Raw genomic sequence first — 24,132 nt, forward strand, 5'->3', positions numbered from 1 at the left:
AGTAAAACAACCACAGAAAAGAAAAGGAATTGGAAGTGCCTATTCCGTCAAAACAAAGGTTCCAGTAATGGAACGGAATGAAATTTTCTTCCCGCCAATTTAGGAATTGAGTTTCGTGCAAAGGCAGTGTAAACAGTGCCCGCTGTAAGGTGTATCAAAAAAGAAAAGACATATAAACCCAAATTGATAATCTGCTGTCAGTTGAAGAGTATATAAACAGAAGTATAAATATACAAGGACTCAACAATTCAATACTATTCCAAAGCTCATGATCTGCCGTCAGTTGAAGCTAAATCATTCATACAAGTGTAAATTTAATAAATAGGCAGGGTCTCAACAAATTAACTAAGATCATTCCTAGTTGTTCACTAAAATAAACAAGATGCCATCCGCAACCACTTATAATCCTGAAATGTTACCAGATTTACTGCCGATATACTACAAGAGGCTTTTCCCATACTCTCAATATTACAAGTGGCTCAGCTATGGCAACGGTAAGGAATGAAAAATAACTTAGTATTTGCTCAGTTCATTAGTGTACTTTTGTATATTACAAGTGGCTCAACTATGGCAATGGTAAGGAATGAAAAATAACTTCTAGTATTTGCTCAGTTCATTAGTGTACTTCTGTATATAACAGTCCATCTATGAATGCTTCCCCATCCCTCCTGTGTTAAATGCAACAAAACAAAGTACCAACAATAATCAATTCCAGTATATTATTATTAAGGAGGCAGTCACCCAAGGCATGCATCCATTCTCCACCCATTTGTTTCCCTTTTATAAATATTTTAGTTCCTTGCGGATGAACGGCCACCTCTGCCCATTGCCTAGGTCAGAAGCAATGCAGCAAATGATAAATCAGATTGTCAGTAATTTAGTTTTAGTTTGCTTTGTTTAGCACTGGAAGGGATGTGGGGGTTTCTGGGTGGAACTAATGCTGGGATGCTTGATGTATTGAGTTAATAAAATTCAACCTATACTTGTCTGATAGGTCATGTTTTTTTGTTTTTGCAGTTACTAAAACATACTTCACCCATCGGGAATTCTCCTTCACCTTAGCTGATGACATTTACCTGCGTTATCAGTCCTTCAAGGACCAAGATGAAATGGAAGCTGAAATTCAGAAATATAACCCCCACAAAATTGATATTGGGGCAGTATTTTCTTTCCGGTAATATTTTTTTTCTGATATCTTGATATCTTGTTTCAGTCATCTCATTCATATTACTGAAAGTAATTTAGATTGGTGTTACCTTTTTGTGGGAGATACTACAGTATATTGTAAATAATATAAAACTGAAAATTCATACAGACACTAGGTATATTCGCACATGACATGTACATGCTCTCTATCTATATACCAAGGGCATCTTCCCCCCTAGAAGGGAGGTAGCCAAGTCAAAGGTATGCACCCACTCCTGTCCATACATAAAAGTTAAGTACATTCATCTGCTTAATTGATTTTTAGATCATATTACCTGTATTAGTTTTGGAATTGACTTTTCTTTTTTTGACAGACCAAAGGACCACCGCACTGTATCAGTGTTTACCCCAAAGGAAAAAGAACTTGTTTTTGATATTGACATGACTGATTATGATGAGGTAGGTTAAAAATGTAGTTTCCTATATTATATTGTTAAGGACCATGAGACTAATATCAGAGAGGATCATTCTCCTACTGGCCATCTTTAAAACCACATGAAAATATGGAGTAAATGTTCAAAGTTGATAGATATCTTGTGTCTGGTTTGGAGACAGAATGTCAGCCCCCTCAAAGCTATACCACAATATGGAGGTGAGTGTGCTGAGAGGTTTTGAAGATGGGTGGCAGGGAGATGATTTTGATGTCCATTTTGCAGGTACCCATCATTATCCCTTGTACAGTAATAAATAATAAAATGCAGAAAGCAAATCCATTTCTTCCTGGAGAAATCTGTGGAAACGCCCAAGGATTACTGCCAACCACACTGGGGCTGTGGGTTTCCAATTGGTGAAATTCAAGGATATCATTGTAGTACATACATATACCAAAGCTTTTCTCCCCCTTACAAGGGAGGTAGCCAAAAAGAAAAAGGCATAAATCATTCCCACCCATTCCATCCCTAAATACACTCCACTCCCCTCCACCCTCCCTCCCATCTTAGCACCTCCTGGATGACAGGTCATCCCTGCACCTTGTCCACTGCCCTGGATCAGAGGCAGTGTCGTAAGGCACAGCACATCCACAGCAAGGTCGCTTCATTCAATCGGCGACCCCCCCCCTCTCCGTCCCCCCATGCATAAAAAGAGAAAACGAGGAGAAATCCCTTCGGGCTGCGTCAAATTTTGCTCACACATACAACCTCACCCCCATCCCCCCACCCATTCCACCTCATGCATCACAACATCATCCATATACAACCATTCTCCATTCACCCATCTTCTGTCCTCTCCTGTCCCTCCTCAACAGACATTCCCCTCTTCCCCAAAGCCCCCTTCACCCCATCCATCCATCTCATCCTAGGACATCTCCTCATGTTCACTCCCCGCACATCTGCCTTCCATACCTTTTTTACTAGTCTTTCTTCATTCATTCTTTCCATGTGTCCAAACCATCCCAATACCCTATCTCCCAACTCCCTTTCCAACCCAGTTCTCCTCCTCACCTCCTCATTTCTCACTCTATCTAGCCTAGTAACCACCATCATACTTCTCAAACACCTCATCTCAAACTCCTTCTCTCTTCCTCTCTTATGTTCCATGTTTCTGCCCCATACAGTGCTGTTGGCACAATCACTCCTCCATACAGTCTCCTCTTTGCATCCATTCCCAAATGTCTATTCCTCATTACACTTTTTAATCCACCAAGGCATTTACTCATTTCTCTCAATCTACATTCTACCTCCACCTCCACTCCACCTTTTCCTGCCACATTTGCACCCAAGTATCTAAAACTATCCACTTCCTCCAGTCCCTCTCCCTTAAGTTAATGTAATAGAAAAAGATAGAAAACAAATTCTGGTGAAAAATGGCAGTATCTACATTTGGGTGTATGTGTAATATAGTATGTGTTCTTGAGCAAAGTATTATAGTTGGGGATCATATCCATAGTGATGAGAAGAAGAATGCACAGTCCAAGAGAAGACTAATGATTTTTCATCAGTATGAGTAAAAAAAAAATATATATATAATAATTCCAGTAGGATCTTCCAGTTTCTGTTGACCAACTTGTTAAAGGAAAATGTTCTGAAAGTTGAGAGCTGGTGTTTGCCAGTCTTGTAGGCAGTGGGTCTCAGGGAGGTTTTGTGATTATCCAATGAGGTGCTAGTGAGGTGAGATACTATATGTTCTGGCAGACTAGAAAGTTCAGGTGTGTTGTCAAATATACTGTATCTGCTAACACATTGGTTTTGGTTGCATTAGCTGTGACTGGTATATTACAACATGCATGAGGTCTCTGGAAGTGGAAATTTCAAGATCAATTGTTTCATTGACAAAAATCTGATGGAGACCCTTTACTCCTGTAGGAGTGTAGAATGGGATTGTGCATTGATGCTGCTTTATTACATGTTGGAACAACATGAGAAGTATATTGGGTGGATACAACACAACAGCTAGCTGATTATTTTGCCTAGAAAGGTACTTGAACCAGGTAGCTCCATGTAGCTGTCAACAGAGATTAGAGGTATTATAATTCATGTCCAGGAACATCTTTCAACAGTATGTGGCCATGGGTTGTATGTTGATGGTGCATAAAGTCTATGTACTTGATACATAGTGTGGATTGGGCACCAATAGTCCATTCAACTTTGCTCTTTAGAATATCTTATCAAGCTAAGAAGAAAGGACAAGTGTTAGAGCAAATTGGTATTTGTGTATGTGGGTGTGCACACTTGTATTTACCTAGTTATATTTTACAGGAAGAGCTATGCTCGTAGTGACCTGCTCTTGTATCTTTCTGCATCCAGTTTGTTCTTAAAGTCATGTATAGTTTTAGCACTCACTGTTTCCTCATTCAATTTGTTCCAGATATCTATCACTCTGTGTGGGAAGCTATTCTTTTTCAGATCTCTTCTGTAACTGTCCTTCTTAAGTTTCTTCTCGTGTCCTCTTGTTTTTCTTCTGTCCCACTTTAGTAAGTCATCTCTATCAAGAATTTCCATCCCTTTCATAATTCTGTAGATGGTTAGCAAATCACCTCTTTCTCTTCTTTGTTCCAGGGTTGGTAGATTTAATTGATCTAATCTTTGTTCGTATGTCAAATTGGAGTGTTGGCGCCATCTTTGTCGTTGCTCTTTGAATTCTTTCTAGTTTATGTTTTTTAGAACTAGGTGTCCATAGTGTCGCAGCGTATTCTAATTTTGGTCTTATCAGTGTAACTAGTATTTTCTTTACCATTTCTTGATCCATGTAGTCAAAGGGTACCTTCATTGATCTTAAGTTGAAAGTTTCTCCAACTAATTTGTTGATGTGTTTGTCTGGTGACATGTCATTTAGGATAGTTACCTCTAGGTCCCTTTTTGAGTTTACTATTTTTACTTCCTTTGTACCAATTTTATATTGATATATTGTATTTTAGCTTTTTTCCAAATTCCATTATGCTACATTTGTTAATGTTGAACTTCACTTTGCACTACTGACTCCATTTCCAGACTTTGTCTAGGCCTTCTTGAAAAGATTTGCAGTCTTCCTCTGTACTTACTCTCTTTAGTAGTTTTGCATCATCTGCAAAGAAGTTCATATAACATTCCACACCTTCATCCATATCATTTATATAAATAGCAAACATTATCAGAGCCAATACAGAGCCTTGTGGGACTCCACTTATCATATCTTCCCAATTTGAGTTCTTGTCTCTAAGTACCACCCTCATTTTTCTTCCATTCAGGAAATCTTTCATCCATTCCAATACCTTTCCTTGTGTTCCACCTATTATTTCAATTTTTCATAGTAGCTTTTTGTGTGGTACATACATATACTATGTATGTGCTTTGTTAAAAGCCTTTTGTAAGTCCAAGAAAGCACAAGCTGCCCATCTGTCTCTTGTATTATTTCTATTAATCTTGAGTAAAAGCATATTAAGTTTGTGGTACATGATCTTTCACTTCTAAAACTGAATTGTTTAGGATTTAGTATTTTGTTGTTTTCCAAGTGTTTAATTAATTTATTCTTAATAACTTATTTGCATATTTTTGCCTCTGTGCTTGTAAGGGATACAGGTCTATAGTTTGTTGGATTTTCTTTGTCTCCTTTATATGGTCTATATGTTTGCTGGAGAGAGGGTAGAGTACCGGAGGACTGGAGAAGTGCCTGTATAGTTCCTCTTTACAAGGGAAAAGGGGACAAGTGTGAATGTAGTAGTTTCAGAGGGATTAGCCTGTTAAGTGTAGTAGGGAAGGCTTATGGGAGGATCTTAATTGAGAGGATTAGGAGAGGAACAGAAGGAGTAATTGGTGAGGAACAGTGTGGATTTAGGACAGGTAGAGGTTGTGTAGATCAGATCTTTGTGGTAAGACAGATATGTGAGAAAGCTATAGGAAAGGGGAAGGATGTTTTTTGGGCTTTTATGGATCTGGAAAATGCTTATGATAGGGTAGACAGAAAGGCACTGTGGGAGGTTATGCAGATTTATGGGATAGGAGGAAAGCTTTTGGGAGCTGTCAAGAGTTTTTATGAGAGTAGTAGAGCATGTGTCAGGATTAGAAATGGAGAGAGTGAGTGGTTTGAAGTAAAGGTGGGACTTCGTCAAGGATGCGTTATGTCGCCCTGGCTGTTTAACTTATACATGGATGGGGTGGTGCGAGAGGTGAATGCTAGGGTAGTGGGTCAGGGATTGGAGATGGTTAAAGAAAATGGAGAAAAGTGGGAGGTGAGCCAGCTGTTGTTTGCGGACGACACTGCGCTTGTGGCAGGGTCAGAGGAGGGATTGAGGAAGCTGGTGGCAGAGTTTGGGAGAGTATGTGATAGAAGAAAGCTAAAGATAAATGTGATAGAAGAAAGCTAAAGATAAATGTGGATAAAAGTAAGGTGATGAGATGTACAAGGGGTGAAAGTGGCAGTAGACTGGAAGTGAACATTAAGGGAGAGCGACTGGAGGAAGTGGATAGTTTTAGATACTTGGGTGCAAGTGTAGCAGGAAAAGGTGGAGTGAAGGTGGAGGTAGAATGTAGATTGAGAGAAGCGAGTAAATGCCTTGGTGGTTTAACCCCTTCCATACGGTGCCGCACACGTAGGCGTCATGGACTTAGATCTCGGTGGCAGCAGCCAATGCCAGCCGTACGACGTGTCGTAATAATACTCGCATCATAAAATATAGTCACCGCTTATATCGATCGTTCTCTCTTCACCCGTGAATTTTGATAACCATAGAAAATGCGATTACAAAAGAATTAGAAAGAATGTCATTATGGAGGGGCGACTACAATAAATATAATCAAGACGCCGATTTGGCAGCCTCGCGAATACACTCGCTCCCCATGACGCCTACGTGTGCGGCACCGTATGGAAGGGGTTAAAGAGTGTAATGAGGAATAGACATTTGGGAATGGATGCGAAGAGGAGACTGTATGAAGGAGTGATTGTGCCAACAGCACTGTATGGGGCAGAAACGTGGAATATAAGAGAAGAAGAGAGAAGGAGTTTGAATGTGTTTGAGATGAGGTGTCTGAGAAGTATGGTGGGGGTTACTAGGCTGGATAGAGTAAGAAATGAGGAGGTGAGGAGGAGAACAGGGGTGAAAAAGGAGCTGGGAGATAGGGTTGATGAAAGAATATTAGGATGGTTTGGACACATGGAAAGAATGAGTGAAGAAAGACTAGTAAAAGAGGTATGGAAGGCAGATGTGGAGGGAGTGAACATGAGGGGACGTCCTAGGATGAGGTGGATGGATGGGTTGAAGGGGGCTTTGGGGAAGAGGGGAATGTCTGTTGAGGAAGGAAGGGAGAGGACGGAAGACAGAGGTAAGTGGAGAATGGTTGTATATGGATGATGTTGTGACTGCATGAGGAGGAATAGGCGGGGGGGGGGTGGGGGCCGGGGTAGTATGTGTGAGTAAATTTTGACGCAGCCCGAAGGGATTTCTCCCCGTCCTCGCCTTATATGCAGAGGGGGACGGTGAGGGGGGGGTCGCCGATTAAATGAAGCGGCCTTGCTGTGGATGTACTGTGTCTTGCGACACTGCTTCTGACCCAGGGCGGTGGGCAGGGTGCAGGGATGACCCGTCATCCAGGAGGTGCTCAGATGAGAGGGAGGGTGGGAGGGGTGTGGAGTGTATTTAGGGATGAAATGGGTGGGAGTGTTTTTATGCCTTTCCCTTTTTGGCTACCTCCCTTGTAAGGGGGAAAAAGCCTTGGTATATGTATGTATGTATGTACAATATATATAAGGCATAAGAGGGTCTAGGAGTTTTCCAACCACCACCCTAAGGTTTGGGTCTTTTAATGTGCATGGATGTGGTACAGATGAGAGTAAAAGGAAAGAGATAGGTAGTATGTTTGTGAGAAGAAAGATGGATGTAATGGCTTTAAGTGAAACTAAGTTGAGAGGGAAGGGCAAGTGTAAGTTTGGAAGTGTAAGTGGGAGGTTATCAGGAATGAAGAGAGGGACAGAAGGGGTGGCTATACTAGTAAGTGAAGAGATAGGTAAATGTGTAGTGGAGTGGAAGGAGGTTTCCTCAAGGATAATGTGGATGAAGGTGAAACTGGGAAAGGAGATGTGGGTTTTTGTAAGTGCATATGGGCCTGGTAGTGAGAAGAGTGTAGAAGAAAGGGAGGCTTTTTGGATAGATTTAAATGAGTGCATAGAAGGATTAGGGAGAAATGTCAATGTAATATTACTGGGAGACCTTAATGCTAGGATAGGAAATGAACCAATTGACAGAGTGGTTGGGAAATATGGAGTTCCAGGAAAGAATTGTAGTGGAGAGATGATGGTGATGTGTCTAGAGAGTTGATGATAGCAAATACAGTGTTTTTAAAGAAAGTCAAGCCTAAATACACATGGGAGAGGGTGGTGGAAGGAAGGGTGGTAGATAGAGCGTTAATGGACTATGTAGTGGTAGGTAGGAGTATAATAGGAAGAGTTAAGGATGTACATGTGCTAAGGGGAGAGAGTGGGGGAATATCAGATTTTTTGGTGGAAAGTAAGTTGAGAGTGGAGGATAGATGGAGAAAGAGGAAAAGGACAAAAGGTAGGGAGGTGCTTAGAGTGAACTCTTTAAAGGAGAAGGAGTACAAGAAGAAGCTGAGAGAGGAGTGGGAGGGAGTGAAGGATAGAGTAGAGCTAGGTGTGGAGGAGGAATGGAGATGGTTCAAGGAGGGAGTCACAAAGTGTGCAAAGATGGTGTGTGGAACAAGAAGGACAGGAGGAAATAGAAGAAAGGGTAGTGAATGGTAGGATGAGGAAACAAAGAAGGTTGTAGAAGAGAAGAAGCGAGCTTTCACAAATTGGTTACAAAATAGGACGAGGGAGTCATATGAGAGGTACAAAGAAAAGAAAAGCGAAGTAAAGCACAAGGTAAAGGAGGCAAAGAGGAGAGCAGATGTGAAATGGGGTAAGAGTATGATAGAAAATTTTGAAAGTAATAAAAAGATGTTTTGGAAAGAAATTAAGAGAGGAAGAGGAGGTGAATCAAGTAGAGAAGAAAAGGTAAAAGGTGCAGATGGAGAGATGATAATGGAAGAGAAGGCAGTAAGGGGAAGATGGGCAGAATATTTTAGGGAGTTGTTAAATGTGAAGGAGGATAGGGAAGGAAAGATAGTTGCAGTGGGAAATGCTAGGAAAATGACCATGATGAGTGAGGAAAATGGAGAAATAAGGAAGGATGAAGTGAAGGCACTTGTTAAGATGATGAAAGCAGGAAAGGCACCTGGTCTGGATGGATGCCTTGCAGAATGTCTAAAAAAAAAAAAAAAAAAGGAGATACAGTGATGGTGGACTGGCTGGTGAGGTTATTTAATGTTTGTTGGAGAGAGGGTAGAGTGCCGGAGGACTGGAGGAGTGCCTGTATAGTTCCACTTTACAAGGGAAAAGGGGACAAGTGTGAGTGTAGTAGTTTCAGAGGGATTAGCTTGTTAAGTGTAGTTGGGAAGGCTTATGGGAGGATCCTGATTGAGAGGATTAGTAGAGGAACAGAGGGAGTAATTGGTGAGGAACAGTGTGGATTTAGGACAGGTAGAGGTTGTGTAGATCAGGTTTTTGTGGTAAGGCAGATATGTGAGAAAGCTATAGGAAAGGGGAAGGATGTTTTTTGGGTTTTTATGGATCTGGAAAAGGCTTACAACAGGGTAGACAGGAAGGCACTGTGGGAGGTTTTGCGGATATATGGGATAGGAGGAAAGCTTCTACGAGCTGTCAAGAGGTTTTATGAGAGTAGTAGAGCATGTGTCAAGATTAGAAATGGAGAGAACGAGTGGTTCAAGGTAAAGGTGGGACTTCGTCAGGGATGCATTATGTCGCCCTGGCTATTCAACTTGTACATGGATGGGGTGGTGCAAGAGGTAAATGCAAGGGTAGTGGGTCAGGGATTGGAGATGGTTTAAGAAAATGGAGAAAAGTGGGAGGTGAGCCAGCTGTTGTTTGTGGACGACACTGCGCTTGTGGCAGGATCGGAGGAGGAACTGAGGAAGTTGGTGACAGAGTTTGGGAGAGTGTGTGAAAAAAGAAAGCTGAAGAAAAATGTGGGTAAAAGTAAGGTGATGAGATGTACAAGGGGTGACAGTGGCAGCAGACTGGAAGTGAGCATTAAAGGTCAGATATCAACAGATATACCATTCGCTAAAAATTATCGTATTGCTCGAAAAAGTACTTTTTAAAAGCATACAAATAAAGTTTTTACCTATTACAGAAGAATTTATTCAGAAAATTCACTTTTAATTGCGCCTCGCATACCACTTTTCCGAAGTCTAGACATTCAGAATAACAATATTGTTTGTTTGGCAACTGTAACGTTACGAACGCGGAATTCCCCGAACCTTTCACGAAGCGCACGGGGGTAATGTTTCGAATAGCAGACGACGCAATGAAATGAAGACTAAACTATTTTTTGCCAAATTTGATAAGATGTAGGTGGTGGAATTATAGTTATCAAATTTGGCAAAAAACAGTTTTGTCTTCATTTCATTGTGTCGTCTGCTATTCGAAACATTCCGCCCGTGCGCTTCGGGAAAGGTTCGGGGAATTCCGCGTTCGTGACGTCACAGTTGCCAAACAAACAATATTGTTATTCTGAATATCTAGACTAAGGAAAAGTGGTATGCGAGGCACAATTAAAAGTGAATTTTCTGAATAAATTCTTCTGTAATAGGTAAAAACTTTATTTGTATGCTTTTAAAAAGTACTTTTACGGTGATTTTTAGTGAATGGTATATCTGTTGATATCTGACCTTTAAGGGAGAGTGACTGGAGGAAGTGGATAGTTTTAGATACTTGGGTGCAAATGTGGCAGGAAAAGGTGGTGTGGAGGTGGAGGTAGAATGTAGATTGAGAGAAGCAAGTAAATGCCTTGGTGGATTAAAAAGTGTAATGAGGAATAGACATTTGGGAATGGATGCTAAGAGGAGACTATATGAAGGAGTGATTGTGCCAACAGCACTGTATGGGGCAGAAACATGGAACATCAGAGAGGAAGAGAGAAGGAGTTTGAATGTGTAGATAAGGTGTCTCAGAAGTATGATGGGGTTACTAGGCTAGATAGAGTGAGAAATGAGGAGGTGAGGAGAACTGGGTTGGAAAGGGAGTTGGAAGATAGGGTTGATGAAAGAGTATTAGGAATTGGGATGGTTTGGACACATGGAGAGAATGAGTGAAGAAAGACTAGTGAAATAGGTATGGAAGGCAGATGTGGGGGGAGTGAACATGAGGGGACATCCTAGGATGAGATGGATGGATGGGGTGAAGGGGGCTTTGGGGAAGAGGGGAATGTCTGTTGAGGAAGGACAGGAGAGGACAGAAGACAGTGGTGAATGGAGAATGGTTGTATATTGATGAGGTTGTGATGCATGAGATGGAATGGGTGGGGGGATGGGGGATGAGGTAGTATGTGTGAGCAAAATTTGACGCAGCCCGATGGGATTTCTCCCCGTCTTCTTTTCTGCATGGGGGGTGCAGAGAGGAGGGGTCACCGATTTAATGAAGCGACCTTGCTGTGGATGTGCTGTGCCTTGCGACACTGCCTCTGACCCAGGGCAGTGGACAAGGTGCAGGGATGACCTGTCATCCAGGAGGTGCTAAGATGGGAGGGAGGGTGGAGGGGAGTGGAGTGTATTTAGGGATGGAATGGGTGGGAATGATTTTATGCCTTTTTCTTTTTTGGCTACCTCCCTTGTAAGGGGGAAAAAGCCTTGGTATATGTATGTACAATATTTATATATACATTTTTCCAATTTTGTGATACCTTTCCTTCTTTGAGTGAGAAATCACTTATCTTGTGTATTTTGTCTGTTAGTTCATCTATACATTCTCTCAATATTCAGTTTGCAATTCCATCGGGCCTGTGTGACATTCTGACTTTTTTTTTTTTTTTTTCCCTTATTTCTTTGTGTCACTGTTATTTCATTCATTTCAGGGGATCTTCCTCACTGTCCTTCATTCCAAAATTGTGAGCTTTCAATTGTAAATACATACATATACATAAGGCTTTCTTACCCCTTACAAGGGAGGTGGCCAAAAAACAAAGGCATAAAAACCACTCCCACCCATTCCATCCCTATCACACTCCACTCCCCTCCACCCTCTTATCTTGGCACCTGGATGACAGATCATCCCTGCATCTTGTCCACTGCCCTGGCTCAGGTGTAGTGTCGCAAGACACAGCACATCCACAGCAAGGCCACTTCATTAAATCGGCAACACCCCCTCTCCCCTCATGCAAAAAAGGAGAAGACAGGGAGAAATCCCTTCAGGCTGCGTCAAATTTTTCTCACACTCCCTCACCCCCCATTCCACCTCATGGATCACAACATCATCCATATACAACCATTCTCCATTCACCCCTGTCTTCTGTCCTCTCCCATCCTTCCTCAACAGACATTCCCCTCTTCCCCAAAGCCCCTTTTACCCCATCCATCCCTCTCATCCTAGGTCGCCCCCTCATGTTCACTCCTTCCACATCATCCTTCTACACCTCTTTTACTAGTCTTTCTTCACTCATTCTTTCCATTTGTCCAAACCATCCCAGTACTCTTTCATCCACCCCATCTCCCAACTCCCTTTCCATCCCTGTTCTCCTCACCTCATTTCTCACTCTATCCAGCCTAGTAACACCTATCATACTTCTCAGACACCTCATCTCACATTCAAATTCCTCTCTTCCTCTCTTATGGTCCATGTTTCTGCCCCATACAGTGTTGTCAGCACAGTCACTCCTTCATACAATCTTCCCTTAGCATCCATTCCCAAATGTCTATTCCTCATTACACTTTTTAATCCACCAAGGCATTTACTTGCTTCTCTAAATCTACATTCTACCTCCACCTCCACAATTTCAGGCTCAGATGTGAATATTAGGTCTAGTCTCGACGGTTCTTCATTGTTTCTACATCTGGTATTTTTCTTGACCCATTGAGTTAATGTATAGTCAATGGTCATATCCAGTAGTGTTGCTCTGTGATTGCATCACAGGGATGGTTCTATGGTGTGTGGGTAAGGGCCTGTGGAACTGTGCAGTGGGAGACCAGTGAGTATAGATATTCTTTAGTTACATACATACATGTACCAAAGGCTTTTTTCCTCCTTACACAGGAGGTAGCCAAAAGACAAGGCATAAAACCACTCCCACCCATTCCATCTCCTACATACTCCACTCCCCTCCACCCTCTTCCCTCCCTCTTGTCTTGGCACCTCCTGGATGACCAGTCATCCCTGCATCTTGTCCACTGCCCTGTTAATTCCTGTATTTATTCTAGCTGGCACTGGCCAATTGTGTTCAAATGAAACTGAATGAAGTGTCTGCTGCAAGAGGGTTAAAAGTCACAATGCCAGAAGAGAGATTGAAATTGATATTTTTTATTTGTCTAAATAGATTTAAGTATATAGATTTAGAGAAAATGTGTAGTTAAATATGAGCTGTGGTGCCTAGTTTTTTATATTTTCATTTCCCTAGGTTAGGACTTGTTGTTCTGGTGCTGACATCTGTGGGAATTGTTGGAAATTTATGACTATAGCTGTGAAGATATTGGATGCTGCATTGCGAGGTGAGTGGATATAACTGTTTTAGAGGTGTTCATACTTTTCTGTCTATATATACCAAAAGTTTTTCCCCCTTATGAGGGAGGTAGCCAAGTCCACGTACTTACTCCCACCCACCACCCTTTCCCCCTCTCATTTTAGCTTCTCATGGATGACAGGTCATTCCTGTATCCTGCCCACTGCCCTGGGTCAGAAGCAATGCAACAAACCACAGCACATCCACAGCAAGGCTGCTTTGTTTAATTGGCAACCCCCTGCTCTGTCTCCTCATGCAGAAAAAGAGATGTGGAGAAAACCTTTCAGGCTATGTCAAAATATTCATGCACAAGCACCCCATACCCCCTTATACTCAGCCTCTCCCTTCCTTGCATAACAGTATCATCTACGAAGGGATACCCCCCAAAAAAAAACTGAATTCTGTCATATAATTGTATTCAGATATTTTTATATGTCTGCACTTTTATCACCTTCAAATTATTCTCCATGTGAAGCAATGCACTGGTCCAGGCGTGTTTTTCACTCTACAAAACAGTTCTGGAACTCTTGCAAATATATACCATGTAACGCCTCTGTCATTTTCTTCTTAACTTCTTCCACGTATGCAAAACATTTTCCTTTGAGGACTTTCTTCATTTGGGGAAGGAGAGGATCACAGGGAGTAAGACAGGGTGAGTAGGAAGGGTGGGTAAGTGGGGTCATGCCATTTTTGGTAGTGTGCGCTAGCGCATTGTCATGGTGAAACCACCACTCTCCACTTTGCCACAGGTTGGGGCGTTTCCATCTCACTGCGTCTCATAAACATTTCAGAACTTCCAGGTAAAAGTCTGGGTAACAGTTTGACCAGGAGGAATAAATTCTTTGTGGACAATTTCTCATGCATTGAAGAAACAAATCAATATCGTCTTGACATTGGACTTCACTTGACTTGCTTTTTTGGGTTGTTGTGATGTTGGATGCTTCCATTGACTTGATTGCTGCTTCATTTCTGGGTTGTAGCCATAGCACCAGCTTTCATCACCATTGATGACCTTTGAAAAAAGGTCTAGATCAACTTTCAACTCTTCAGTTCTTGGCACACATTCGTGACTACTATTGATAATCTGTGAGCAAGCGAGGCACCAATTTCCCTGCAACTCATTTCACCCCCAATTCCTCAGTCAAAATTTATTGGCAGGAGTTCCAGGACACCAGTCAAATCAACAAGTTCATCAATTTGTTTGGTAATGGTCCTCTAAGATCTGTTCATGAATTTTTGTGCGTTTTCATCCATTTGGGAGGTTGTTGGTCACCCTGAATGAGATTGGTCTTCCAGTGACAAGTGACCATTCCTAATGCATGCAAACCAAAAACTTGTGTTTTGCTCATGGATGCATCTTTGTAAGCTGTTTGAAGCATGATAACTGTTTCAGCTGCTGTTTTCTCCAGCAAAAAACAGAATTTCACGGCAGCACACTGCTCCTTCCTTTCATTTATTGCATAGATGAAAAGGCACAAAAAACTTCAAAACAAAGGTGAACCACAGGCCATATGTCTTCCCATGATGACCCCAGTGAGCAGACTGATACCAAACAGCTGTCTCATACAGTATCTAGCATCGGAAGCCTGAACTATTACTGGTTTGTCCCACATAAAACTATTGTTTACTTTAGGTATCCCCTTGTATACACAGTCACTTTCCACTCATCCCTATCTCCTGCCTTCTCCCTTTCTTGCTCAACAGACATTTCCCTCTTGCTCAATGCCACTTTCACCCTATGCATCCATCTCATCCTCTGTCATCCCTTCAAGTTCACTCCCCCACCTCTGCCTTTCATACTTTTTATTTATTTATTTTTTTTTAACTAATTTTTCATCCCTCGTTCTTTCCGTGTCCAAACCATCCCAATATCTTTCATCAGCCCTATCTACCACCTCCTTTTCCACTCCTGCTTTTCTCCTCACCTCCTTGTTTCTCAATCTATCCAACCTAGTAACCCCTACCATACTTCTCAGACATTTCATCTCAAACTTTTCCTCTCTGCCTCTCTTAAATTCCAAGTCTCTGTTCTGTACAATGCTGTTGGCACAGTCACCCCCTCATACAATGATTTTAGTTGCCATAAAGTTTACCTGTAATGTCACTTAATCAATGAGAGCCTTATATTTTGTCTCATATATGCAATTTAGGTCTTCATTGTGAATGGGGTCATTTACAGGCTGCCAGGCTCTCACCACCTTAACATGGCAACCTCCTGGAATCAGCTCCCACCCGGGAATTTTATGCTAAATAGGTGGTGATAGACTGACTAAGAGTATAGTCGGTCATTGTCATAACTTCCAACTATCTAACAATAACTTAATTCTTCCTTTTACTAACAAAAGTCCTGCCAGTGATGATGTATGATGATAAAGGCAGGAGATAGTTATCTGTGGAAGTGTAACTAGTGGCAGCCACTTAGAAGCAGTACAGGTTCATTGGTTGCCTGTTACTGGGACCAGGGTATTAGTACAGCTTAACAATTGTCAGCATGTCTGAGCAGCCCATTTTAGGGTCCCCACTTTTCACTTCACATGGGAAAGGGGCTAGAAAAGGTGACCAAAAAATAACCTACCTCATCTTTATTAGGCTGATGAGCTGTCTCTTCCACAGTCACCCAGTCTGTGACCACAACAATAATACAATACAAAGGAAGGATGTTAGGGAGCAACTGTCCTTCCAGACCCAACAAATCACCCCAGCTGCACTCCATACCATTGTAGTACCTCCCCATCAACAGGGTGATGAAATCCCAAACATACACACCCTGAACCAATTTGACCCAACAACAGTGATGGTTAACTCCTCACCTCCATGAAGGAAATAACCACTGCAGTCACTCCAACAACTACCGCATAGTCTTAGCCAGTAACTGCTTCTTCAGAGCTGATAAATTCCATTGCATTCTGAATTTTTTCCCATTTCTCCTATTCTCATTTCCACCCAACCATCCTGATCCTCCCTTTTTATTTTTTTCTGCTATATGACAGCAGTAGCATTTAAAATGCATTAGAATTGCAAATCTTTTTCAGAGGACTTTGGGTACCAGCACCTGCTGTGGGTGTATTCAGGCCGACGTGGTGTGCATTGTTGGGTATGTGATGCAGATGCCAGGGCTCTTTCTCAGACCTCTCGATCAGCTTTGGCAGAGTACCTGCAGATCATTCGAGGAGGTGATAATCAATCCAAGAAGGTCAACATTACTTCTAATAAGCTCCATCCTGCTGTCGGGTAAGCATTTCTTCTTCAATTGCTCTCCTCTTCCTACCACTTTCAGTTGGTGACATAGAAACAGTCCCACACTGATACAATACAAGCAACAGTCCAAAGTCCTTCCCAGAAAGATCTGTGGGAGGTTTTGAGGCTTTTGCCAGCTGGTGTGCAAGGTTTCACTCATTGAATTTCAGGACAATTATGATTATTATTGTTATTATCTTCGTGATCAGAAGGGGGATGTCTGTGAGGAAGGGAAAAGACAGAAGATAGGGGTGAGTGGAATGCTGTGATGCATGGAAGGGAGTGGGTGGGGGATGGTGGGGGTTAGGGAGTGGTTATGTGTAAATGATATTTTGACGCAGCCCGAAGGGATTTCTCCTGGTCTTCTCCTTTTCTTCTGCATGAGGATATGGAGAGGGGGGGAGGGGGTCACCAATTAAATGAAGTGGCCTTGCTGTGGATGTGCTATGTCTTTCTGCATTGTGTCTGACCCAGGGCAATGGGCAAGATGCAATGATGACCCGTCCTCCAGGAGGAGCCAAGAAAAGAGGGAATAGGAGTGGAGTGGGTGGGGATGAAATGGGCAAGAGTGGAATTATGTCTTGACTTTGGTATATGTATGTATTGTTATTATTCTTATAATCATTATTATTGTTCCTTTCAGGCGTGCTGATGTCATTTGTCAGGAATATTTTAAAGAGGTTTGTATTGATGATCAAGACATGTTAGGAAACAAGGAGAGATGGACCAAGTTTTTGGCACTTATTCCAGACCAGAGCTTCAGGGAGTCACTGGAGAAGCTTATGCCCCAGTGTTCAAATTCTTTGGAACGTTGGGTGATAATTGAAAAAGAAATTGATCAATTGGTTGCCAAAGGACAGGTAAGAAGTAACCATTCATATAGTGATGTGTCACTTTGAAATTTATTGTAAATATTTGACATTTTGTGTGGACTTGTATAGTCTGTGAGACTTGCTTGGAGTTGTGAACTTGTTGATGCAATTTTTTTGTTTGTTTGTTTATTTATTTATTCATTATTATTATTTTTTTTCATAACAGATGGATTACAAGAAGGGAATGCGTCCACATTTGATATCTGAAATAGTTCTCCAACATTTGTACCCACGTCTGGACATCAATGTTTCTAAAGGTCTAAACCATCTTCTAAAGTCCCCTTTTTGTATCCACCCAAAGACAGGGAGAGTCTGTGTTTGTTTTGACCCAGATAAAGCTGATGAATTTGACCCAGCCAAAGTACCAACTATTAGGTAACTAATAAGGATTTAGATGTAAATTATCATTAATTTTTTGCTCCAGGTGTGGGGATGAGAATACTGCCAATGTCTCATGCATGTTATAGGTGACAAAGTGCAATTTTTTTTCTCAATAATCAGGACAGTAGAGGGTGTGGGAAGAAGGTCCCAACTTTAAATGTGTGAAGATGTGAAACAAATGGGAGCAAAAAGAGATTGGTACTACATTTGTGAAAAAGAAGTAAAAATATGTTAGCACTATATGAAGCTAAACTGAAAGGGAAAGGTTAGGGAGTGGGGAGGAGGTCAAGAAGGGAAGGAATGGCAGTGAAAATTTTAAGTGATAGTCAATCAATTGTTGCCTCAACTTTCACTAAGTGATAAAACCACAGCCCCACAATGGCTGGCAACAGTCCTCAGATTTCTCTGGGAAGAAATTTTGGGCTGTTGCCTGTGTTATGTCATTGTAGGACTGTTCCTGACAGGAGAGCAGTTGCTGATTGTCAACTCTCCATGTGTGGACCAATGTAAGAAATACAGTTGAAGTTGATAGAAAAAGAGCTTGGGCCCAGCCTGGAGGCCAGGTTAGGACTGCACCTCTAGATGGAGGTGAAGGGGTTGATGGGTTTTGAAAATGGGCAGCATTCCCTGTCCATCTTACAGGACCATTGCATACAGGTACCTGTCATTGTTCCCTTTGTAAGTGATGAGATGTGTAAGCATGATTGAATGGTAAGAACTGTCAATCAGTAAATCATTCCATTGATCTGGTTCTCTCTTTAAGGAGACCCATTGCTCTCAGGTAACTGGCAACAGCCACTGGATCGACCTGTAAGTTGTTTGAGGAAGAAATACCATGTATGGGTGGAGTAATGTAATATGAGGGGTTTGATATGTTAAATTTCCTCACACATTATTTTCATTCTTTATCCTGTCACCCATCAGCCAGTTAGCTGAAGAAATTAACGAGTACAATGCTAACAAGGCTAATGAAGGAAAAGTCAACATTGCTGAGTACAAAAAGACCTCCTTGAAGGAACCAGTAGCCATCTTTGAAAAATTCCTTGCTGGTTTATCCAAGGAGAATAATATGCGTAGAAGAGAGGAAAATGGTAAGTTGACACAGGAATAAGTTGTATCTATGTTGACCAGTAGTATTTGGTACTTAGTCTTTTAGAAATGGGCATTTAGGAATGGATGCAAAGAGGAGACTATATGAAGGGGTGATCATACTGATGGCACTGTATGGAGCAGAGACCTGGAATTTATGAGAGACAGGAAAAGTTTTAAGTGTGTTCAAGATGAAATGTCTGAGAATTATGGTAGGGGTTACAAAGTTGGACTGAGTGAGAAATGAGGAGGTAAGGAGGAGAGCAGGGGTGGAAAAGATGGCAAATAGGGCTGGTGAAAGTATTGGGATGCTTTGAATACATGGAAAGAATGGAGGAAGAAAAATTTATATTAAAGAGGTGGAGATAGTGAACTTGAGGGGATGACTGAGGACGAGATTGATGGATGGGGTGAAGGGGTTTTGAGCAAGAAAGGAATGTCTGTTGAACAAGGGAGGGAGAAGGCAGGAAATAGGGGTGAGTGGAGAATGGCTATATATAGATGATACTGAGATGCAAGGGGGTGGTTATGTATGAATAATATTTTGATGCAGCCTGAAGTGATTTCTCCTCGTCTTCTCTTTTTCCTGCTTGAGGGAATGGAGAGGGTGGGGATACTGATTAAATGAATCAGCCTTGCTGTGGATGTGCTGTATCTTGCTGCATTGCTTCTGACCCAGGGCAGTGGGCAGGATGTAGGGATGACCTGTCATCCATGAGGAGCTAAGATGAGAGGAAGGAAAGGGTGGTGGATGGGAATGGGTACTTGCCTTTTGACCTTGCTACCTCCCATGTAAGGGGGGAAAACCCCTTTGTATGTGGATAGGTAGTCTAAAAAACTGAATTCTTAGATTTGTGAATTTAAATAAATGTAGAATGATTTTTTTTTTATATTAATCACAGAGAAGTTTTCTTTGGCTTAATGAAATTGTTAGGTGATTGTCAGACTAACACAAGTAGACTAAGTTACTGTTGATGCTTTATACAATACTTTCTATCTATATATCATGGGGTTTTTCCCCCTTATAAGAGAAGTATTGAAGTCAAAAGGCACTCCCACCCATTCCACTTCCATCCACCACCCTTTCTTCCCTCTCATCTTAGCTCACTGTGGATGAAGGGTCATCCCTGTCTCCAGCCTACTGCCCTGGGTCAGAAGCAATGCAACAAGACACAATACTATGTCATGTATAATCAGTAATGTTATTTAATTTGTAAAGTGTGGGGTGAGATCTGAATGCAAGAATTATAGGTATCAGGGTGAAGCTAGAGAAAAATAGGCTGAAGTGGATGACAAATAGCGTAGTGTATGCAGAAAACTGTTTTACTGTTTTGCTAGTATAAATGAGGACTTGCAAGGGATGTTGAGTTTGGTAATGTTTATTGGGGAAAATTGAAAACTAATGCAAGGTAGTGGTGGTATCTAAGAGAGGGGCATGCATTGTTGATGTTTGGGTTAGATGGGGGAATTTGGAAAATTATGGATATTTGGGAACATGCACAGGAAGGAACCCATGATTGGTGCTTGCAAATGGTGGTCCTGCCAGATGAATATAGAGAAAATAGTCTTCTTTTTGCCCTTCCTCACCACCATCTGGTGGTACAGTCTGCAAGGGGCTGACACTGTCTAGAGCAGAACTAAGACCTTTATAAATTGTAAATATATTTCCTTTGTCTATTTACATAAGGAATGTTGACAATAAACAACTGTTCCCCTTTTACCACAATTAACATAGATTTTATATCATTGCAGATGCCAAACTGGACTTCTAGTTATTGTGAAAAGAATGAATATATATTATAAAATTATTTAGATAAAGATATATCCCTTAAAGAATTGGTGTATATATTTAACCCCATGTTTCATTGAATTTGATGAGAACAAGTCTTTGTAATGTGTGTTGTGAAGTATAAGAGGGACAAAAATGGGGTTTTGTCTTGTGTTTTATATATATATATATATATATATATATATATATATTATTTTTATTCGTTTATTGAAGAATGGTTGTGAACAGAAGATAACTGATGCCACCTTACAGGTCTCTTTGGCTCCCCTATTTTCACACAAGGTGACAAAGGAGGGTCGCCATGTAAATGAAGTGGCTGGCCCTGCTGTGAATGTGTTGTGTCTTCCTGTCTTTCACCTAAACTGGGTAAAGGGCAGGAGACAGCTTACCCTCATCCATGAGGAGCTAAAATGATAAGAACAATGGGAGTGGTATGGATGTACCTTGGCTGGCTAATTCCCTAGTAAGGGGGAAGAAGCCTTTGATATATATTTTCATTGCACACAAATGGGTGTTAGAATGCATAGGGAACACCATATTTTACTTCAAAGCAAACAGATAGCCCAGAATTGTGACTAATGAATGGCAGGATCAGTTTCACAGAGAATGTCCAACCCTGTATTTGAATGATGTAGCTTTCTTTTTGGATGGTACTGCAGAAGGATTATTACCACCCCCACCCTTAACAATATGGGAGAAATTTAACAGTACTGTCACCTTTAATGTTTGTTGAAGATGGAAGGGAGAAGGCATAAGATAGGGGTGAGTGGAGAATGGCTGTATATGGATGATATTGTGCTGCATGGAAGGGATGGGGATTAGGGAGTGGTTATGATATTTTGACACAACCCAAAGGGATTTCTTCCCATTTTCAATGTTTTTGCATGATGGGAGGTCGCCAACTAAATGGAACGGCTTTGTTGTGGATGTGCTGTGTCTTGCTGCATTGCTTCTGACCAAGGGTGATGGGCAAGATGCAGGAGTGACATGTCATCCATGAGGAGCAAAAATGAGAGGGAGGGGTGGTGGATGGGAGTGGAATTTATGCCTTTTGATTTTGGCTAACTCCCTGGTAAGGAGGAAAGAGACTGATATATGTATCACCTATATTCTTGATCTACATAAATGGTGAGCTACAGTAATAAGATCATGAGAAGAATAAAATATGAAAAAATAATAACTACAAAGATTACTATGGCAAACTGCAAAGTTGATGTTGTTACCACACTACCAAGATAAGGAAAATCTCAATGCATTTAGTGTATGAAAAGAGTAAATGTCAACGTGTGACCCATTTCCAAGGGGTTAGAGGATGATGTCCCTGGGGCCAAGATCAACATTCAATGTATTGACAGTTATTCCAGCATTCAAATGAAGTGTTGGAGTGTCAAGAACTAAAAACTAGAGGAAATGAGGCCAAACTTGTGGAAAGGTATGCTCGTCGTCATGGCCACTTCTGCTAGTCACCACTGATTGTATGGGAAGCCACACCTAATAGTTATTGAAGCAGCATCCCTGCTTATGGAACATCAAGAAGTAGGAACTTAGTGCAAACCTTGATGATACAAAGAAAGCGTTATTCTGAACCATGACATTAAAAATGAGGTTAGGTATGGTTGTGCTATTTTCCATGGCAACCCCCATCAAAAATACATACATATACCAAAAGCTTTTTCCCCCTTAATGGGGGGTAGCCAAAAAGAAAAAGACAGAAATCACTCCCACCCATTTCATTTCCCATATATTCCACTCCCCTCCTCCCTCTCTCCTATCTTGGCACCTCCTGGATGACGGGTCATCCCTGCATCCTGTCCACTGCCCTGGGTCAGGAGTAGTGTCACAAGACACAGCACATCCACAGCAAGGCTGCTTCATAAATTCGGCGACCCCCCCTCTCCGTCCCCTCATGCAGGAAAGGAGAAGACGGGGAGAAATCCCTTAAGGCTACATCAATTTTTTTCTCATACATAGTACTTCCTCATCCCCCACCCACTCCCCCTCATGCATCACAGCATCATCTATACACTACCCTTCTCCATTCACCCCTATCTTCTGTCCTCTCCTGTCCTTCCTCTACAGACATTCCTCTCTTTTGTAAAGCCCCTTTCACCCATCCATCCATCTCATCCTAGGACGCCCCCTCATATTCACTCCTTCCACCTCTGCCTTCCACACTTCTTTTACTAATCTTTCTTCACTCATTCTTTCCATGTGTCCAAACCATCCTAATACTCTTTCATCAACCCTATCTCCCAGCTCCCTTTCCTCACCTCCTCATTTCTCACTCTATCTAGCCTAGTAACCCCTATCATACTTCGTAGACATTTCATCTCAAACACATTCAAACTCTTTCTCTCTTCCTCTCTCATGTTCCATGTTTCTGCCTCGTACATTGCTGCTGGCACAATCACTCCATATAAAATCCTCTTAGCATCCATTCCCAGATGTCTATTTCTCATTACACTTTTTAGTCCAACAAGGCATTTACTCGCTTATCTCAATCTACATTCTACCTCCATCCCCACTCCTCCCTTTCTTGTCACATTCACACCCAAGTATCTGAAACTATCCACTTCCTCCAGTTTCTCACCCTTAATGCTCACTTCCAGCCTACTGTCACTCTCTCCCCTTGTGCATCTCATCACCTTACTTTTGCCCACATTTATCTTCAGCTTCACACACCTTCTCAAACTCTGTCACTAACTTCCTCAATCCCTCCTCTGATCCTGCTACAAGCGCAGTGTCGTCAGCAAACAACAACTGGCTCACCTCCCACTTTTCTCCATTTTCTTCAATCATCTCCAACCCCTGACCCACTACCCTTGCATTCACCTCTCGCACCACCCCATCCATGTAAAGATTGAACAGCCAGGGTGACATAACACACACCTGATGAAGTCCCACCTTTACCTCAAACCATTCACTCTCTCCATTTCTAATCCTAACGCAAGCTCTACTATCATAAAAACTCTTGACTGCTCTTAACAGCTTTCCTCCTATCCCATATATCTGCAGTACCTCCCACAGTGCTTTCCTATCTACCCTGTCGTAAGCCTTTTTCAGATCCATAAAAGCCCAAAAAACATCCTTACCTTTTCCTATAGCTTTCTCACATATCTGTCTTACCAAAAAAATCTGGTCTACACATCCCCTACCTGTCCTAAAACCACACTGTTCCTCACCAATTACTCTCTGTTCCTCTCCTAATCCTCTCAATCATGACCCTCCCAAAGCCTTCCCAACTACACTGAACAACCTGATCCCTCTGTAACTACTACACACACACTTGTCCCCCTTTCCTTTGTAAAGCAGAACTATACAGGCACTCCTCCAGTCCTCCGGCACTCTACCCTCTCTTAAACAAACATTAAATAACCTCACCAGCCAGTCCACCATAACTGTACCTCCTTTTTTCAGACATTCTGCATGGAATCCATTCAACCCAGGTGCCTTACCTGCTCTCATCATCTTAACAGCTGCTTCCACTTCATCCTTCCCTATTTCACCTCCATTTTCCTCATCACAGTCATTTTCTTAGCGCTTCCCACTGCAACTACCTTTCCCTCCCTATCCTCCTTCAC

General features: G+C 41.8%; 1 protein-coding gene across 2 annotated transcripts; it reads left to right on the forward strand.

Moving 5' to 3' along the window:
- The first annotated feature begins 116 nt into the window (after positions 1-116).
- Positions 117-20,642, forward strand: Prim1 (DNA primase small subunit). Of its 2 annotated transcripts, none has more exons than XM_076186707.1 (9): positions 117-494; positions 1,018-1,174; positions 1,521-1,605; positions 13,082-13,172; positions 16,216-16,414; positions 17,064-17,280; positions 17,459-17,667; positions 18,598-18,764; positions 20,515-20,642. In XM_076186707.1, exons 1-9 carry the CDS (start codon positions 383-385, stop codon positions 20,532-20,534), a joined length of 1,257 nt encoding a protein of 418 aa, XP_076042822.1. In that variant the 5' UTR covers positions 117-382; the 3' UTR covers positions 20,535-20,642. The 2 variants fall into 2 exon arrangements, with proteins under 2 accessions (XP_076042822.1, XP_076042823.1); XM_076186708.1 differs by having other exon boundaries at positions 460-576.
- Positions 20,643-24,132: the final 3,490 nt, after the last annotated feature.

This window comes from Oratosquilla oratoria, chromosome 6 (genome assembly GCF_046742065.1).
Source record: "Oratosquilla oratoria isolate Oo_2021 chromosome 6, ASM4674206v1, whole genome shotgun sequence".
NCBI lineage: Eukaryota > Metazoa > Arthropoda > Malacostraca > Stomatopoda > Squillidae > Oratosquilla > Oratosquilla oratoria.

What these genes read in the sequence shown, in the direction of transcription:
- Prim1 (XM_076186707.1), top strand. Translation starts at nt 383, where the DNA reads ATGCCATCCGCAACCACTTATAATCCTGAAATGTTACCAGATTTACTG. An exon ending in ATTGGATGCTGCATTGCGAG is followed by an intron (nt 13,173 to 16,215) that starts GTGAGTGGATAT and finishes AATCTTTTTCAG; the next exon opens with AGGACTTTGGGTACCAGCAC. An exon ending in GCGTAGAAGAGAGGAAAATG is followed by an intron (nt 18,765 to 20,514) that starts GTAAGTTGACAC and finishes ATATCATTGCAG; the next exon opens with ATGCCAAACTGGACTTCTAG.